The sequence below is a fragment of the Bubalus bubalis genome, chromosome 1 (assembly GCF_019923935.1).
Source record: "Bubalus bubalis isolate 160015118507 breed Murrah chromosome 1, NDDB_SH_1, whole genome shotgun sequence".
Classification (NCBI taxonomy): Eukaryota; Metazoa; Chordata; class Mammalia; order Artiodactyla; family Bovidae; genus Bubalus; species Bubalus bubalis.
Window position 1 is genome coordinate 193,263,742 of NC_059157.1, and position 19,763 is coordinate 193,283,504.

At 48.0% G+C, this 19,763-nt stretch overlaps 1 protein-coding gene and 1 long non-coding RNA gene across 4 annotated transcripts in view; one reads left to right on the plus strand and one right to left on the minus strand.

Moving 5' to 3' along the window:
• Nucleotides 1–9,794, minus strand: part of LOC123335162 — a 24,326-nt gene extending 14,532 nt beyond the window's left edge. The window contains exon 1 of the long non-coding RNA XR_006641438.1: nt 9,655–9,794. This is a non-coding gene — a long non-coding RNA (uncharacterized LOC123335162). The remainder of the gene's footprint in view (nt 1–9,654) is intronic.
• Nucleotides 8,183–18,065, plus strand: CBR3 (carbonyl reductase 3). Of its 3 annotated transcripts, none has more exons than XM_006071977.4 (3): nt 8,183–8,636; nt 10,489–10,596; nt 17,579–18,065. In XM_006071977.4, exons 1-3 carry the CDS (start codon nt 8,348–8,350, stop codon nt 18,013–18,015), a joined length of 834 nt encoding a protein of 277 aa, XP_006072039.1. In that variant the 5' UTR covers nt 8,183–8,347; the 3' UTR covers nt 18,016–18,065. The 3 variants fall into 3 exon arrangements, with proteins under 3 accessions (XP_006072039.1, XP_044804114.1, XP_044804119.1); XM_044948179.2 differs by lacking the exon at nt 8,183–8,636 and adding an exon at nt 8,816–9,156; XM_044948184.1 differs by lacking the exon at nt 8,183–8,636 and adding an exon at nt 9,943–10,125.
• Nucleotides 18,066–19,763: the final 1,698 nt, after the last annotated feature.

Sequence of the window (19,763 nt, forward strand, 5' to 3'; positions counted from 1 at the left end):
ATTCTAGATCCTAGCAAGTATTCTACTTCAAGAATGAAATATAATGAGCACATCCATGTTCATTGCAGGGTTATTCACAAAAACCAAGAGCTGGAATCAACCTAAGTATCCATTGACAGTTAAACAGATAAAGAAAGTGTGGTCTCTACATACTGTGGAATATTACTCAGCCTTAAAAAGGAAATCCTATCATACACTAAAACCTGGGTGATCCTTGAGGGCATTAAGTTAAATGAAATAAGCCAGTCATACAAAGAAATACTTAGATTCCACTTTGTGAAGTATCTAAAGTGGTCAGATTCATAAAAACCAAGTAGAATGTTGTTACCAGAGTCTGGAAAGAAGGGAAATAGGAAGTTGTTGGCTAAGGGGTATAGATTTCTTCCAGTTACGCACCTTGAAAAAGTGTTAGAATCTGCTCCACAGTAATCTGTTCCACAGTAATCGGCATATAGTTAACACTGCTGTACTGGACTTTTAAATAGTGAAGATGGTATATTTTATGCTCTGTGTTCCTCACCGCCATAAAGAATAGGCGTCCCATACCTGCTTGCTTGCCTTCTCCCTGCTGGTCAAGCCCTGCAGGGACCTGGGATGGCTCAGCACTCAGACACCTAGCACAGGGGAGAGGAGGGTGAGGTTGCAGTGAAGTCCAGGAGCATTGCCTGCGTTATCCAGCCCAAGTGTGCGTGCCCAACACACAGTGACACAAAACAGCACCAAAACATCAGAGTCTGGAGCCAAGAAAGGATAACTGCAGGGCCATGCAAGGAGATGGGTGCCTCACATCCTAATATCTCTGAACTTCTGAAAGGTTTCAGCAAAGGCCTTTTATAGGAAAGTTGAGGGAGGGGCCTGATTGCAAACTTCTTGGATCTTTGTCCTTGAGGTCAGGTAAGGGTCAGGTCACAATGTAGCTGTAAACCTCCACCAAAACAAATGTCATTCTCTGTCCTGACAAGAAGGGGCAAGGCCTCAAGGCTCAACCTTTGCCCTCCTGGGTATAGGCCTGGCTAAAAGGAGGGGGTCCCTGGCCCAGCACCCAGTCTGGGTCTTCCTACCAGTGCCCAGGCCCAGCTAGGAGGCAGATCTCAGATGGCAGTGCCCTCAGAATGGGTCCCCAGGCCCTGTACAGCTGTCATCACGGAAGGGACAGGTGCCCCCAGCTGTTCACTGAAACTGGAGAGAATCAATTGTACAAGATCAATAGGAACAAACACATGTTGCAGCAAATACCAGTCAGGTTGGTTTCCTGCTCACAACTGCCCTTCCTAGAGAACAGCCCCAACCACAGAGGTGGACCTGAAGTAATGATGTGCAAAGTCCTTGCAACTTAACCCTGACCTCTGGCCTCCTGGGGTAGACACTGAGCTAAACTGTCACAGGTTTTGAAACTGAATGGCGAGACTGAAACTGTTTGAAGCTGTCACCTTCTTGGCCATGGCATTTACTCCAGTTGTGAGGTCTCCATGACTGTGACCCGCGGAGACAGCCCCCCATGAGGTCACAGATGTGGAGATGGGGGAGAGGTTCTCTGCTTCTTCAAGGTCTGTGCCCAGCCAGTGAGCTCTGTAGGACACAGCCCTAAGGCTGTCCCCACTGGCCCCGTGGGGGGCCTGGAGAGCCCCGGGGAGAAAGCCCAGACCTGCCTCTGTCCTGACAAGAAAGGACCAGGTCCCACCACACAACCGTCACCCTCTGAAGTCCCGGTCCTGGCTAAAAGGAGGCAGAGCTCCGTGGGCAGCTCCCTCAGGGCCAGGTTCCCAACCCTGCTCAGCCATCATCTCTGAGGGAGCCAAGCGCCCAGGACCCAACTGGCCCTCAGGCTCCTCAGGCCAAGCCCCGCAAACTGCATCCTATGAGCCCTGCTGCTGCCATTACATCACAAGGGGGCAATGAGGAAGAGGTTTATGAACCACTCAAGGTCTGGGCCCGGCCAGAGAGTGGCCTTGGCGAGGGCCCTGGAACCCTGCAGGAAACAGCCCCTAGCCTGTTCCCTGGGCCCCCCAGCTCACCCACTGGCCAGGTGAGCTGGTGGGTCCTGGAGAGAAGACCGGGATTCCCCTCTTACCTCACTCTCCACCTGAGGACCGCCGCTGGGAAAACCACAGACTGTTGGCTGAAGGCACGCAACAGGTGCTTTCTTGACGGTTGCTTGCTTGGAGCGAGTGGCCCACTGTGGCAGCCAACCAAAGGCTGAGCAGGCCCACTAACGGTCACCCATTGACGGTTGCTCACTTGGGGGAGGGGCCCACCGTGGCAGCCAACCAATGGCTGAGCAGGCCCACTAACGGTCACCCATTGACGGTTGCTCACTTGGGGGCGGGGCCCACTGTGGCAGCCAACCAAAGGCTGAGCAGGCCCACTAACGGTCACCCATTGACAGTTGCTCACTTGGGGGCGGGGCCCACTGTGGCAGCCAACCAAAGGCTGAGCAGGCCCACTAACGGTCACCCATTGACGGTTGCTCACTTGGGGGAGGGGCCCACCGTGGCAGCCAACCAATGGCTGAGCAGGCCCACTAACGGTCACCCATTGGCCGTTGCTTGTTGGGGGAGGGGGTCCACTGTGGGGGCACCAACGGCTGAGTAGGCCCACTAACTGTTGCCCACTGACGGTTGCTCACTTGGGGGAGGGGCCCACTGTGGCAGCCAACCAATGGGGAGCGACTATTAAGGGTCTCAGGGTCACCTAACCTGGTAACAGGTTTGGGGGCTTAATGGCGTGCAACTATGGCCACATCTAAGGGCTGCCTATGGTCCACCACGCTGTATTGCAGGACCTGCAGTACAGGTTGCTTGAAGTAGCAACTCATTCTTGCTTCTAAAAAGAAAAGGGGCCCCGTTCCTGCCCAGGGTTGGCTTTCAGCAAGCCAGATACTCTGAGCATTACAGGGTCAATAGCACTTCCTCTAAGGAAGGATGAGAGACTGGGTTTCCTGTCTCCATCTCTGCCTATGAGATCATCTGCCTCCCGTAAAGAAACGTTGGTTGAGACATGACTGTCTGGCTCCAATCTTGTCATACAGAAGGACCTCAATAATGGTGTAAGATGACCATCTGTCTCCCCTGGTAGAGAATATAATAACAGCAGACATTCAGTGTCCCCACTTGCCACGACTGCTCTAAGTACTTTTGTAGTATTAACTCATGTCATCCTCACCACAGTTATAAGAGGAAAGCACGATAATTATTCCCATTTTACAAACAAGCAAACTGAGGCATGAAGACATAGAGAGCCTACCCCAAGGAGCCACTAAGGAGCTGAACCAGGAGCAGCTCCATGCAGGCTCCCCCTGCCTGTTGACTCCAGTTCACATGTCTGGGACCTAACAGGTGCTCGCATATTCACTGGCGGATGCGGATGAATGAATGCTGCAGACAGTCAGTGCCCAGGTGACGACACACCTTGCGAGGGACAAGAACCCTGAGCACATCACGCTGCTGGCGTATCATGCCACTTTGGCTTGAACCCTAATGATTTAGGAAATACAGAAGAACCCACCAAGCAAGAGCAAAATCAGTTTAAATGGAATCACAATTATACATAAAAAAAAAAACCCCAGAACCTATAACTTCTGACCAGGTGTGCAGGGTGGTTTAGATGGTGGGAATTTGGATCTGGCACAATAGCCTACGCATCACTTTTGCTCAGATCCGCCAACCAGGTCATGAGTCAGAGGGTGTCCTGCAGCTTTTTCCCTTTAATTCATTTCTCCTCCACCCTTAGGAAGGTATCCAAGTTTTTTTTTTTTCAAACCAGGCTTTTTCTTAAGATTTGTTCACAAGTCAAATCCTTCACTAGGTGTAAGTGAAGGGTGTTTTCACTCCATCCAGAAGATAAGGGAAGAATCGTCCATTTTAAGTGTATATTTTCTGATTGCTGCTATAACAAATGACCACACATTTAATGTTTTAAAGCAACACAAACTAATCAACTTACAATTTTGGAGGTTGGTAGCCCTAAAAATCAACATGTCAACAGAGCTGTGTTCTATCTGAAGGCTCTAGAGGAGAACCCATCTCCTTGCTTTTTCCAAGTTCTGGACCTGCGTCCCTGGGTCTTCACCATCTTCAAAGTCAGCAATGCTGCTGCTGCTGCTAAGTCACTACAGTCGTGTCCGCAGTGCAAGCATCATCGAATCAGTCTCAGTCTTCCTCCATGCCTCTCTTGGCTTTTATCTCACATCTCATTGTGCCTCTGACCTTCCTGCTTACCTCTCATAAAGAGATTTGGGATTATATTGGGCCCACCAAGAAGTTTCAGGGATATCATCTCATCTCAAGATCCTCAATGTAATCACATTTGCAAAGTCCCTTTTTCCATACAAAGGGACATCCACAGGTTCTGTGATTAGGACCTGATGTCTAGGAAGGGGGAGGGGACAATCACCTGTGCCATTTCCAAACCCTGTCTCCTCTTTTTTCTCAAAATTTTCAGCTCTTTTTCGAAGATTGTGTCACTTTTAACCAACTAAAACTCCTTATTATGTAACCCAGTGATTCCTAAAGTTTGCTACACATTGGAATCAGCTTTTGAAACTCCCAGTGCTTGGGTTACACCCAAGCACAATTAAATCACAATGGGAAAAGAGCCAGACATGAGATTTTTTTTTTTAAATAATATCCCCAGGGAATTCTAACATGAAAAATTGGAAATGACTGCTGTAAGTAACGTGTGTGTATGTGTGTATGCGTGCTCAGAAGTGTCTGACTCTTTGTGACTCCATGGACTGTAGCCCACCAGGCTCCTCTCTCCATGGAATTTTCCAGGCTGAATACAGGAGTGGCATGCCATTTCTTATTCCATGGGATCTTCCTGACCCAGGGATAGAACCCCCTCATCTTACATCTCCTGCACTGGCAGGCAGCTTCCTTACCACTGTGCCACCTGGGAAGCCCCCTACTATGAGCAACAAACTCTCCCCAAACCACCCCAGACCCCCTTTCCTTGACCTGCTACATAATTTGAGGCCTAGTGCGAAATGAAGATGTGGGAACTCTTGTTTCTTTAAAAAAAAAAAAAAGTCTTAGGACAGAAACAGCCAAAGGCACAGACCTTGAGGCCAGCACATTATTGAGTATTTTCTTCCCTCCACACTTCTCTCTGAGGAGCTCAGTAGACATGTGACGGTTCCATCCAGTATCTGGCTTCTCAGTTCCTTGACTTCTAAACACCAACACAAGTCCCCCTGCCCTCTTCACCTGGTTCATCTGTACAACCCCTGAGATCTTGATCTCAAAGCATCCCACGCTGACCCCCAGGACCCAACTTGGCTCCAGTCTACAAGCTTGCCTCCAGGGAGGTCCTGTCCTCAGAGGCCTCTGTTTCGTCAGCCCTACTGTTTTTCACTTACTATGAGTCTCCAAACCTCTGATTTCCTCTCCTCTGTCCTCGGAGGCCATAGCCCTACACTATGCTCCTTGCCTTGCAAACATCTCTCCCTGTGTTATGTGAGCCTGACAAAACACCACTCTCCAACTTTGCAGCAGCACTAGTGGGTGGATGATGCTGGGAGGAAATTGGAAGGGGCTGGTTGGGCTGTCTTGACATTTATGACTGCAGGTCTCAAATGGGCCCCCAACTCTGCTCACCAACGCTGCCTAATTCCCTAATAAATTTACTTTTTCCTGTTCTGCAAGATGGCTACACTTTCCTCAAGTCTCCTGAAAGAATTTTTCTTGTTAACGACCTCAAATCGTTCATCCTTCAAAGGGAAAATAGTGCCCCCAGGAGAGCCACCCAACATCCTACAACTAGACCCACACACACGGCCTTCCCTGTCACAGGAGGTGTCCTGATTCCAAGGCCAAGCCCCCGTCTGAGGCCTAGGACCCATCTGCACTCACCTTCCCACACAGTTTGTTCTTGAATTATTCGCTTTGTCTCCGTCACCTATTTTTACCTCTTTTTGAGATAATTCCTATTGCATAAAAATGCTTTTCTCTCTCTCTCCTAGCTTAAAAAAAACTCCTTTAAAAGAATTCAAGTCATACAAAACATGTTCTCCAACAGAATTAAGAAATCAGTAACAGCAAGTTATCTGGAAAATCCCCAAGTAGTTGGAAGCTAAAAAAAATGCTTCTAAATACCCTTGATCAAAGAATATATCAAAAAGTAAATTAGAAGTTACCTATTTTGTTTTTATTTTTTTGGCTGCACTGCATAGTTTATGGAATCTTGGTTCCCCAACCAGGGATTGAACCTGGGCCCTTGGTAGTGAAAGCATAGAGTCCTAACCACTGGACTGCCAGGGAATTCTAGAATTATTTTAAACTGGTTGAAAGTGAAAGCACAATGTATCTGTGTTTATGGGATGGCACTAACAGTATTAAAAGGGAAATTAATAACCCTTAATGTCTATATTATAAAAGAAGAAAGATTTCAAATCCATGATCTCAGCTTCCATAGTTAAAACTCAAAAAACAAAATAAACAGAAAGAAGCACAACACAAACCAACTAGGAAAATGAGCCAATAAAACTCCAAATGAGAAGAGAAGAAATAGACATTAGAAAAGAAATATAACCAGAAAAAATAGAGAAAAATATCAATGAAATCAAAAGCTTCTTCCTTAAGTAAATGAATAGTTCTAACCAGATAGATCAGGAAAAAAAAAAAAAAATGAAAGACAGAAATTGCCAATATCAGGAGTGAGAGAAGTGGCATTGCTATGGATATTACAAGATTAATAAAGGCATATTATGAATGACTTCATGACAGAATCAATAACCTAGATAAAATATACAAATGTTTTGGAAAACATGAATTAAGCTCTCAAGAAGAAGTAGAAAACCTGAGTAGCCCTACCTTTTGAAAAGAGAGATCCAAATAATCTTTAGGGGAAAAAAGAAAATAATTGCTGAGCCACGGCAGGTGCCCACCTTCCTGACCTCACTTGTTGATTTGACGAAGAAAGTGCTGTCAAGGCGACAGGCTTGGGTAGCTCAGCCAAGCTGTGCTTGGGAAAAGCTCAGTCATGAAATCACTGCTCTCCATAAACCTGAAAGTCACCAATCAAACGCACTCGGATCACACTAAAAAGAGTGGGCTGAGGAGTTCTAATTGCTTGTCCACACTGTGACACATCTTTAGGGATTCATTTTCAGTTAAATTTTGTGGGCACAGAGATTTCACTGGGAGAAATTATATATATGCTGCTGCTGCTAAGTCACTTCAGTCCTGTCCGACTCTGTGCGACCCCATGGACTGCAGCCTACCAGGCCTCTCCGTCCCTGTCCCTGGGATTCTCCAGGCAAGAACACTGGAGTGGGTTGCCATTTCCTTCTCCAATGCATGAAGGTGGAAAGTGAAAGTGAAGTCGCTCAGTCGCGTCTGACTCTTAGCGACCCCATGGACTGCAGCCCACCAGGCTCCTCCATCCATGGGATTTTCCGGGCAACAGTACTGGAGTGGGGTGCCATTGCCTTCTCCCATTAACATATATATACACACAAATGTATATTCTACTTGTTTAGTTGCTAAGCCTTGTCTGACTCTTTGAGAGTCCACGGGACTGTAGCCCGCGGGGCTCCTTTGTCCGCGGGATTTCCTAGCAAGAATATTGGAGTGGGTTGCCATTTCCTTCTCCAGGGGAGACACTTCGCACCCACAGGAGTTATGCAAGATGAATAAAAACATTCCGGCAAGACGCTTGACACACAATGGGAGTTTCATAAACACTCTTGCCCACGTTGGGGCGCATTGGGATCCCACAGAGCTGGGTACCCGGCCCACACCTGGAAATATGTTCTTGGGACCTTTTTTTCTCTCATTCCCTCTTTTGAGTTTCTCTGAAGCAAGGAACGGGATCGAGGTCCTGAGAAGCAGGTACCATGTCGAAATCATTTCACTGTATTCAAGAAAAAAGCAAGCATCCTCATTTCGCAGAGGATGACAGGCGCATGCCCAAGAAAATTGTCAACACTTGTTTTTCTTCTTTGGGGTTTCTCCTGCACTAGTTTCTTCATTCAAACTGCAGTAAATCTTCAGACCCTTTCGACTCACCACTGTCTGGTTTATGCTTTAGGGGAAGCCCCTCTCCACCCCCGTAGACCACTGCTTGGCTCAGTTGTGGCTCAGAGGCGGGATCAACAGTGGGCGCTTCGCGGGGAGGGGCAGACCCGGGAATGGGGCGTTACAAAACATTCAGGAACAGACCGCCCCTCCTAGGAGGGGAGGGATCGAGGACCGGAGCCTCTTTATCTACAAGTCACAGCGCTGGAGCCTAGAACCCAGTTCTTCCTGGCTTCTCAGACTGTGGACCGGCCTCCGCAGCGCGCGCCGCCGGTGGCCCACGGCCCGGATCGCTCTCCACCCAAGGGCCCCGCGCTCCCTCCACACCGGCCATGTCGTCCTACACCCGCGTGGCGCTGGTCACCGGGGCCAACAAGGGGATCGGCTTTGCCATCGCGCGCGACCTGTGCCGGGAGTTCCCGGGGGACGTGGTGCTCACGGCGCGGGACAAGGCGCGGGGTCGGGCAGCCGTGCAGCAGCTGCAGGCGGAGGGCCTGAGCCCCCGTTTCCACCAGCTGGACATCGACGACCTGCAGAGCATCCGCGCCCTGCGTGACTTCCTGCGCAAGGAGTACGGGGGGCTCAACGTGCTGGTCAACAACGCGGGCATAGCCTTCAAGAGTAGGTGAAGGGATTGGTGGGAGGTCTCCGGCTCTCCGAGGGCGCCCCGAGACGAATTGCACGCGCCCCCCGCACCCCCACCCCCCCACCCCCGTCCACTGGAGTGATCTGAAAGGCAGCGCCCGCCCCTCGGGATGCGCTCAGCTCTCGCCTCCCACCGCTGGTTCTCGCTTCCCACGGAGTCGGGGAGCGGTTCGTTTCGCTCGAGAGCAGCCGCGGTGCCGGGCACAGCGTGCCCCGCCTGCCCGCCGGCCTGTGCGGGCCTGTGCGCCACAGTGCTCCACCCGGGACCCTCCCAGAACAATCAGCTGCTGAGTTTTGCAAGAGAGTCGGTCTCCGGGGAGGGGACCACGCCCTGCTAAGCTCATCAGCTTTCTAATGCCAGAAACATTTGCTCTGCGAAGGGTCTCCAAGCTCTCTTTGGGCTTTCGCTTTCCCTCAAAGGGCGCATTCATAGACACCAGGAGGCATCTGCTCGGGACAGGAAGTGAGTCTCGGAGACACGGATTAGCGCGCAAATGTACGCTAGTGGACTTGGGTCTCTTTAACGCAGGGCTTTGATAGGCTCTGGCAAAAAGGAAGCGAGTGTGGTTCCCACCCCCAGGGAAGCTCCGCTTGTTATCAAACATAGAGGGTTTGTTCTGGGTTTTTCTTTTTTAAGGGTGGTTTTAAGTAGCATCTTTCTTTGGAGAGGGGCAGGGAGATGGAGATTACTTGCTCCATGACTCGAATAAGAAAGTTATTGATCTGCCTTGTGCTGCGGGTAGAAATAAAAGGCCGGCCTCACTTACAACCTAATGGGAAAGAGAAATCTAAGAGGCCGAGCGGAGGAAAACGAAGCATTGTGAAGCCTGTCTTCATTTCCCTCGGCCTTGGGCGTTGGACCGCCCGGGGCACCCACCCGTTGGGGCAACTCAGTCTGCCGGGCTTTCTGCGCGCTCAGGCGGAGAGTTGGCGGACACCCCCTCGGAGCCCACAGCTGAGGGATGGGTGGACAACACATGGGGGGCATACTGACCTCATCTGGCAACCCTCGCCCCTCAGCGTTTGGACCCTCGACCAGCAGTACCTGCAACCCTGGGAACTGCGGGAATCGCAGAATTGCCAGCCTCAGACCGACACCTGCTGAACTGTAATCTGCATTTTAGCAGAATCGCCAGGTGCCTCCTCCTATGCCCTTTCAAGATAGGTTTGACCACTGCTGCTCCAAGTGTAGCTCACAAACCGGTAGTTGGAGCGTCACCTGGGAACTGAATTAGAAATGCAAATTATGAAGCCCCAACCCGGAACTCCTTAATCCCAAACTCTGGGGGCAGGTCCCAGAAAGCTGTGTTCTAACAGGCCCTGCGGATGCTTCAGATAGAGCCTGGACGTCTGAGAACCATCAGCCTCCTGCTTTTAATTTATTTAAACATCTTTGGCTGGGCTGGATCTCCGTTGTTGTGCCGGCTTTTCTCTAGCTGTGGCAAGTCGGGACGGCTCTCTAGTTGTATGCAGGCTTCTCATTGCAGTGGTTTCTCTTGTCGCAGAGCAAGAGCTCTAGGGTGCTCGGGCTTCGGTAGTTGTGGCACAGGGGCTCAGTAGTTGCGGCTCCAGGGCCCTAGAGCACAGGCTCAATGGTTGTGGCCCACGGGCTTAGCTGTTCTGCAGCACGTGGGATCTTCCCAGATCAGGGATGGAATACATGTCCCCTGCATTGGCAGGCAGATTCCTTACCACTGAGCCACCAGGGGAGTCCTTGAAATTGTTTTAAAGTTACCTTGCTTTGCTTTTAATCAGAGGTAAGATCCACTTTGTCTTGAGAATTTCAGGGGGGAAATGTGTGACTTTGTTTCCTTCTCTTTTTGAAAAGCTGATGATCCAACACCCTTTGACATTCAAGCTGAGATGACGCTGAAGACAAACTTCTTTGCCACGAGAAACGTCTGCACCGAATTACTGCCTATAGTCAAACCTCATGGTGAGTTCAGCTTTGCTGACTGTCAGGTTGTCTCCCTTAGCAAGGAGTGAGCCGCAGGGACCCGTCCCCCAGGAGTCTTCCAGGCGGGCTATTTCTCCGTAGGGGAAAAAAATAGAAAGCTGTGTTATCTTCTCACAGTACCTGGCTTCTCATCTGAACATTTCAGCCTTATTGAAAGACAGGTACTTTGCTGTTCAGTTGCCAAGTTGTGTCCGACTCTTTGAGACTCCATGGACTGCAGACAGCCAGGTTTCCATGTCCCTCACCATCTCCCGGAGTTTGCCCAAGTTCATGCCCATTGAATCGGTGGTGCTATCCAACCGTCTCATCCCATACCAAATTTGTGGAAGAATTACTTCACTTTTCCTCCCTAACTTGTGTGTTGGTAGGCATGAATTCCCTTAGCCGTGTCTAGATATGTGTATGTTTAGATACCCGATTCATTGAGGAGAAGGGGACGACAGAGGATGAGATGGTTGGATGGCATCACTGACGCAACGGACTTGAGTTTGAGTAAGTTCTGGGAGTTGGTGATGGACAGGGAAGCCTGGCGTCCTGCAGTCCATGGGGTCACAGAGAGTCGGACATGACTGAGCAACTGAACTGAAGGAAGGAGAGGGGATCTAAATGTACCATTTTGCAAATGGCTACCCAGTTGTCCCATCACCGTTTATTAAAGGCTCAACTCCCACCTCCTGCAAAACAACAACAATAAAAGATATGTATGATCCATAGCAATCTTGGGTCCCAAGTCATTAACTCAACCCTAGAAGGAGAAGGTGTTGCAAGTCCCATAAGGCATCTTGCCTTTGAGCAACCTCAGTGAGTCCTTCTCAACTCCCCAAGGTGACCGTCCTCACCCAGCTCACCTGGGGCCTGGGGAAAGGGTCTCTTCTTGCATGATTATGAATTTGTCTGTATTCTTTTCTTCTTGTACCAACCTTTGCCAAGCTGATTCAGAACATCCAGAGGAAACTTTTCTTTATTAGGAAATATCTTACCCACACCTTCACATATTCACTAAATCACATTTATTACTGTTTCCACAAGCATGTATTGAGCACCTACCATCGGATCAGATCAGATCAGTCGCTCAGTCGTGTCCGACTCTTTGCGACCCCATGAATCCCAGCACGCCAGGCCTGCCTGTCCATCACCAACTCCCAGAATTCGCTCAGACTCACGTCCATTGAGTCAGTGATGCCATCCAGCCATCTCATCCTCTGTCGTCCCCTTCTCCTCCTGCCCCCAATCCCTCCCAGCATCAGAGTCTTTTCCAATGAGTCAACTCTTCGCATGAGGTGGCCAAAGTACTGGACTTTCAGCTTTAGCATCCTTCTTTCCAAAGAAATCCCAGGGCTGATCTCCTTCAGAATGGACTGGTTGGATCTCCTTGCAGTCCAAGGGACTCTCAAGAGTCTTCTCCAACACCACAGTTCAAAAGCATCAATTCTTGGGCACTCAGCCTTCTTCACAGTCCAACTCTCACATCCATACATGACCACAGGAAAAAACATAGCCTTGACTAGATGAACCTTTGTTGGCAAAGTAATGTCTCTGCTTTTGAATATGCTATCTAGGTCATAACTTTCCTTCCAAGGAGTAAGCGTCTTTTAATTTCATGGCTGCAGTCACCATCTGTAGTGATTTTGGAGCCCCAAAAAATAAAGTCTGACACTGTTTCCACTCTTTCCCCATCTATGTCCCATGAAGTGATGGGACCGGATGCCATGATCTTCGTTTTCTGAATGTTGAGCTTTAAGCCAACTTTTTCACTCTCCACTTTCACTTTCATCAAGAGGCTTTTGAGTTCCTCTTCACTTTCTGCCATAAGGGTGGTGTCATCTGCATATCTGAGGTTATTGATATTTCTCCCGGCAATCTTGATTCCAGCTTGTGCTTCTTCCAGTCCAGCGTTTCTCATGATGTACTCTGCATATAAGTTAAATAAACAGGGTGACAATATACAGCCTTCACGTACTCCTTTTCATATTTGGAACCAGTCTGTTGTTCAATGTCCAGTTGTAACTGTTGCTTCCTGACCTGCATACAAATTTCTCAAGAGGCAGATCAGGTGTTCTGGTATTCCCATCCCTTTCAGAATTTTCCACAGTTTATTGTGATCCACACAGTCAAAGGCTTTGGCATAGTCAATAAAGCAGAAATAGATGTTTTTGTGGAACTCTCTTGCTTTTTCCATGATCCAGCGGATGTTGGCAATTTGATCTCTGGTTCCTCTGCCTTTTCTAGAACCAGCTTGAACATTACTCTGGTGCCTGGGTTACAGTGGTGAGCGTTGTGGGCACAGACAGTCCTGTTCATGGAGCACAGAGTCCAGTCGGGGAGACTGTCACTGACAAAGAACACTAACTGTGTAAATTACAATTGTGCTGCAAGATGGGGACAGAGGCTGGCTTCCCCGAGGACTTTCTTTCCAAGAAATCAATCATGATTCTTAGGAAAAGAAGAGCTCTGTAGTTTTTTTTCTTGGAAATGTGCTTTCCTTAACTGAACGTTTTGAATAAAGATGATCTCAGGTGCAGATATTTAAATCTAAAAAGATGCATGGTAAGAGATCCACCTGCCTGCCCATCCCCAGTTTCCACAGGTAATTCTCTTTACTGGTTTCTTTAGTGGGATGGGATCGTAGAAAGCTCACAGGTAAGAGTTGCAAGTGCCGGTTGAAGGAAGCTTTGGGGCCAGAGGCATGGAGTTGGTGAGTGCCCAGGGCCAGGGGGATGGAGTTTTTATAATTTGATTGATTGGTTGGTTGATTTCTGGCTGTGCTGGCTGTTGCTCGGGGTCTTCTGGAGTCACACTGAGGAGAGGATTTCGTTGTGGTGTGCAGTCTTCTCCTTGCACTGATGTCTCTTGTTGTGGAACGTGGGTTCTAGGGCAAGAGCTTCAGTGGTTGTTATTCCTGGGCTCTGGAGCACAGCTCAGTATTTGTGGCAATGGGCTTCGTTGTTCCAAGGCATGTGGGATCTGCCTGGACCAGGGATCGAACCGGTGTCTCCTGCATTGGCAGGCGGATTCTATGTCACTGAGCCAGCAGGGAAAGCCTGGGGATGAAGTTTTTAAAGGCAAATCTAGGGAATTCCCTGGTGGTCCAGTGGCTAAGACTGCTCTCACTGCCAAGGGCCAGGATTCAATCTCTGGTGGGGAACCAAGATCCCACAGCCGTGGGGCATGGCCAAAAACAAAATTAAATAAATGCAAGCATTTATTTATTTTCTAAGCAAAAATAAATGTATATAAATTTTTGCTCTCCCTTTTTAAAAAAAAAAAAAAAAAGACATTATGTTTGCCACCTGGCTTTCTTCACTTACTGTATCTGGGACTCATTCCAGGTCAGGACAGAAAGCTTTCTTAATCTTTTTTATAGCTGTGTAGTACTTCATGGCAGTTGTGTCTTTTACCAAGTATCAGGAAGTCCTCTCCCTACAGACTTCAGAATCATAGAATTTGAAAGCCGGAAGGTACTGGCGAACATTTATGTTCCTACACCTTCAGTTTATAGAAAAGGATATTGAGGCCCAGAAAAGTAAATACAGTCAGGTAGTAATAGAACTGGAAACAGTATCCCCATTTCCTGATTTCAATCACATCAGGATAATTAGTTCTAGTGAAGGAAGGATCACAGTATGTGAAACGACTGTGAACAAGCCATTTTGAAAGATAAAAGGAAGCTTCATGGAGGGTGGGGCCCAGGGATCAACCCAAAGCTGGTCAATCACAGTCTTCAACCAGTTTTCTGTAACAGTAATTACCAAAGCAGGAATCTTCAGTTTGTAACACATTGAGAATAATTGTGACTTTTTGACAAACCTCCTGTTTACCTGGAGGGCAAAACACTGAACATCATAGCCCCTTGGTTTATAGGGAATCACTTTCTCCCCATTCAAAAGTGATTTAAAAGCCACTCTTTTTTTAGGAAGTAAGCCAGAAAGAAAAACACCAATACAGTATACTAACGCATATATAATATTGCTTTAAAGAAAGTTACCCAGCTCGCTTGTTGGTTGCAGATTGAGTGAATAGGTTAAGCAACTGTAGAGCCACTTCAGTACAGCTCAGTCGCTCAGTCGTGTCCAACTCTTTGCGACCCCGTGGACTGCAGCACGCCAGGCTTCCCTGTCCATCACCAACTCCCAAAGCTTGCTCAAACTCATGTCCGTTGAGTCGGTGATGCCATCCAACCATCTCATCCTCTGTGGTCCCCTTCTCCTCCCAGCCTTTAGTCTTTCCCAGCAGCAAGGTCTTTTCAAATGAGTCAGTTCTTCGCATCATGTGGCCAAAGTACTGGAGTTTCAGCTTCAGCATCAGTCCTTCCAATAGATATTCAGAACTTGTTATTACTTTTAAATTTCCTTCAGGATGGACCGGTTGGATCTCCTTGCAGTCCAAGGGACTCTCAAGACATTGTTGGCATGTCTCTGCTTTTTAATATGTTGAGCCACTAGGGGGAGCTATATGCCCACTCTTTCCAGGATGCTATAGCGTTGTTTGCAGACAGGTGGGTCCACCTGACCCTCAGCAAAGGGTGGTGGTGATGAGGGTGTGTCTCAGCCCTTCTCAGGGCTGATTGGACCAACTTAACTGCTGCCACTGTCACCCCTTGGCCCCTCTCCCAGAGGTGTGCCTTGAGATCAAAAAAGATGCCTCTCCCTCTTAGAAGCTTATTTCCGCCAAAGGCACAGAGTAGCTCCTGTAATTTTTTTTCTTTTCTTTCCTGCTTTCCTGTTTGAATTTAATTCCTTGTAGCAGCCAAGCATTTGAGAACAAAGCTGCTTAGCAAGTAATGAAGAATGTAACTTCAGCAAAGCAGAATTCCTGATCAAAATATTGAGACAAATATAATCATTAAAATAAAAAAAGAATCTTGCCAATCCAAACTGGGGGAAATACTATAAAACAATGGCTTAGAGGCTTCAAGCTCACTGTCAACTGCTCTAGACTAAAACAGACTAAAAAGGACAACTAAACGCAATCGGTGATTCCACATTGGACCCTGGATGAAAAAAAAAAAAACTTGTCAAGGAAGATTATTGAGACAATCTGGGAGACTTGAATATGGACTATACTTTAGATAATACTGTTGTACCCTGATAAATAGCTTGAGTGTGACCACCTTTGTGGTTATGGAAGGGAGCGTCCTTACTTATGGATACTAAAGTGTTTAAGGTGAAGCCTTACGCTACCTCTGGAGAAGGGAAAGAAAGGCTACCCACTCCAGTATTCTGGTCTGGAGAATTCCATGGACTCTATAGTCCATGAAGTCACAAAGAGTCAGACATGAATGACTGACTTTCACTTTATGCAGGGTGAAGTGAAGTCGCTAAGTCGTGTCCAACTCTTTGCAACCCCATGGACTGTAGCCTACCACACTCCTCCATCCATGGAATTTTCCAGGCAAGAGTACTGGAGTGGGTTGCCATTTCCTTCTCCAGGGGATCTTCCCGACCCAGGGATCGAACCTGGGTCTTCCTCATTGCAGGTAGATGCTTTACCATCTGAGACACCAGGGAAGCCCTACTTTATGCTACCTGTCTACAATTAAGAGAAAGAGTGAAAGAGAATGTGGCAAAATGCTTAACAGTTAGTCAACTCAGATGCAGGTTATATGGAAGTGGAAGTGAAGTCGCTCAGTCGTGTCCGACTTTTTGCGACCACATGGACTGTAGCCTACCAGGCTCCGCCATCTATGGGATTTTCCAGGCAAGAGTGCTGGAGTGGGTTGCCATTTCCTTCTCCAGGGGATCTTCCCAACCCAGGGATTGAACCCAGGTCTCCTGCATTGTAGGCAGACGCTTTACCATCTGAGCCACCAGGGAAGCCTACAGGTTATATGGATGTCTACTAACTATTCTTGCAAATTCTGTGTAGGCTACAAAGTTTTTCAAAGTTAAAAGTTTGGAAAGAAATAGGTATTACAAGAGAGAGAGAAAAGGAAGGAAGGAATGAAGGAAAAGAAAAGAAAACACTGAAGAGTCTTAGGTTCTGGGGATGACACGGGATGCTCAGGCACAAGGCCAGAGTGAGGGCGTCTCCATATGGGGCTGGGCCCGCAAGGACACCCCAGCAAGCTCACATCCCACCCCACAAATGTGCACCTCTGGCGAATGCCGCTTACAAAATGAAATAAAATCCAGTTATTCTGTTGGATGCAGTGAACATGGATCCAGGATAACATGGGAGAAAAGAACTCCCCAAATCTGGTGTTTCTTGATGTTGGACAAAATGTGTAAAGTCACACATTTACTGGTTTGGGGATTTCCACCAATGCTTCAGATTGCTTTCTAGTTTTTGGCCTATTTTATGTTATGGACAGAACTGTCTGTTTAGTAGCTGTGAATCATTGCTAATATGAAGATGAACTCATTAAACTATATTTAATTATTTGTTAACTATGAGCTAAAAAAATAGCGATGAAAATCAAATCCGGGTTGGAGACGCAACCCCTTCCGCATGTGAGAGTATCCATCATTAAGGACAGACAAGGGTCATCGGCAAGGGATGGCTTGATTCTGACTTTGGCACTCAGGTATGCCGAGGTGGCCCCTTGGCCCTAGGAAATAATCTAAAGGTCAGGGCGCTGTCTCCAGGAAAGCAAGTTCATAAACATCTGGAATTGTGTGTGTGTATGTAGGGGGTGTGTTTTACCAAACTGCCTGGTGATCCTACTGTAGACCTGCCTCCTGTTCACCTAATGGAAAATCACTGCTCTTTAGCACATGTTATGAATGGAATTATGTTCTCATTATGTTCTTTTTGGGAGAACAAAGCGCAAAAAGTTAAAATCCACAGGTGCCTTCTTGCATCTTTTTCAAATGCCTTTTGGAGCTTTTTGTAATGACTGCTAGAATCATTTCTTAAATCAGAAATTAAACCTGCCCCGTGACTGAACCACATGTTTGTCAGCAATCAACCAGCGATGGTATATTTGTGACACGCTTCTGTATGTTTCGTTATCCTGTTTCAGGCAGAGTGGTGAACGTCAGTAGTTCACAGGGCTCCCAAGCCCTTGAAAACTGCAGCGAAGATCTGCAAGAGAAGTTCCGGTGCGAGACACTCACAGAGGAGGACCTGGTGGACCTCATGAAGAAGTTTGTGGAGGATACGAAAAACGAGGTGCATGAGAGGGAGGGCTGGCCCAACTCGGCTTATGGGGTGTCCAAACTGGGGGTCACAGTCTTATCGAGAATCCTGGCCCGGCGCCTGGAGGAGAAGAGGAAAGCCGACAGGATTCTGCTGAACGCATGCTGCCCCGGGTGGGTGAAGACGGACTTGGGGGGCGCTTGTGCCTCCAGGACAGTGGAGGAGGGGGCTGAGACTCCCGTCTACCTGGCCCTGCTGCCGCCAGATGCCACCGAGCCCCATGGTCAGCTAGTTCGGGACAAAGTTGTCCAAAACTGGTGAATGTCTGCTGCGGCCCTCGAGGCTTAATAAATGTCTGGGGAGTGAGTGAAGGAGTTGTGGCATGGTAGTTTGATTCTGTTTCTGTCCTTGGGGAGCCTCGATGACAGTCTCCTCGTGAGAAAGCGTCTGGTTCTGGAAGGGAGCTGAGCAATTTTGTTCTGCCCAAACTCTAGCCCTGAGCGGGAGACAAACCTAGTCCAGTCCAGTCCAGTTCAGTTCAGTTGCTCAGTCACATCTGACTCTTTGCGACCCCATGGACTGCAGCACACCAGGCTTCCTTGTCCATCACCAACTCCTGACCTTGTTCAAACTCATGTCTGTTGAGTCGGTAATGGCATCCAACCATCTCATCCTCTGTCGTCCTCTTCTCCTCCTGCCTTCAATCTTTCCCAGCATCAGGGTCTTTTCAATTGTGTCAGTTCTTTGCATCAGGTGGCCAAAGTATTGGAATTTCACTTCAGCATCAGTCCTTAAAATGAAATATCCAGGACTGATTTCCTTGAGAATTGACTGGTTGAATCTCTTTGCAATCCAAGGGACTCTCAAGAGTCTTCTCCAACACCACAGTTCAAAAGCATCAATTCTTCGGCGCTCAGCTTTCTTTATAGTTCAAATCTCACATCCATACATGACTACTACAAAAACCATAGCCTTGACTAGATGGACCTTTGTTGGCAAAGTAATGTCTCTGCTTTTTAATATGCTGTCTAGGTTGGTCATAGCTTTTCCTCCAAGGAGCAAGTGTCTTTTAATTTCATGGCTGCAGTTACCATCTGCAGTGATTTTGGAGCCCAGAAAAATAAAAGTCTGCCACTGTTTCCATGGTTTCCCCATCTATTTGTCATGAAGTCATGGGACCAGATGCCAGGATCTTAGTTTTCTGAATGTTGACCTTTAAGCCAACTTTTTCACTCTCCTCTTTCACTTTCATCAAGAGGCTCTTTAGTTCTTCACTTTCTGCCATAAGGGTGGTGTCATCTGCATATCTGAGGTTATTGATATTTCTCCTGGCAATCTTGATTCCAGCTTGTGCTTCATCCAGCCCAGCATTTCTCATGATGTACTCTGCATATAAGTTAAATAAGCAGCGTGACAATATACAGCCTTGACGTACAACCTAGCCCAGTAGTCACCAAATATTAGAGGGCAGCAGAGCCACCCCGAGGGTGTGATAAAGCACTGCCCAGCATCGGGGCCCAAGGGCGTGCATTTCTAACAAGTTCCCAGGGGCTGCGGGTGTGGGGATGGCACTGAGAGAACCACAAGTCTCCCGAGTGGCCCCAGGGCTGCAGAGCGGGTCCCATCCGTGTTCAGCTGTCCCTTCCTATTTCTTTCTTTTTTATCAGGCTCTTTTTTTTTTCTTTTTAATTTATTTGGCTGCACCAGGTCTTAGCTGCAGCATGTGGGATCTAGTTTCTCCGACCGCAGATCAAACCCGGACCTCCTGCATGGGAAGCGCAGAGTCTTAACCACCGGACCACCACGAAAGTCCCTCCCTGGCTGTTTCTATAAATGCATCCTGTTTCCTTAGTTCTGCCACACAGCTTTATAACTCATTCTGGTTTCCTGTATTTGAGTACACTGAAACTCGTTCCAACACATATGAAGTACGGCTTGAAGGACTTGGGAGGGATGTCCTTACTTGTTGGGTTCTGGTTTCCTCCACAGCGGGTTTCCCATCCAGATTTTGCATTCTCTGTTCTTCCCAGGATATGTGCCACTCCCCTCATCTCATTCATCCTGAGCAA

Coding starts and splice junctions, on each gene's coding strand:
- CBR3 (XM_006071977.4), top strand. CDS start 8,348: ATGTCGTCCTACACCCGCGTGGCGCTGGTCACCGGGGCCAACAAGGGG. Junction 8,637..10,488: donor CGCGGGCATAGCCTTCAAGA/GTAGGTGAAGGG, acceptor CTTTTTGAAAAG/CTGATGATCCAACACCCTTT. Junction 10,597..17,578: donor GCCTATAGTCAAACCTCATG/GTGAGTTCAGCT, acceptor ATCCTGTTTCAG/GCAGAGTGGTGAACGTCAGT.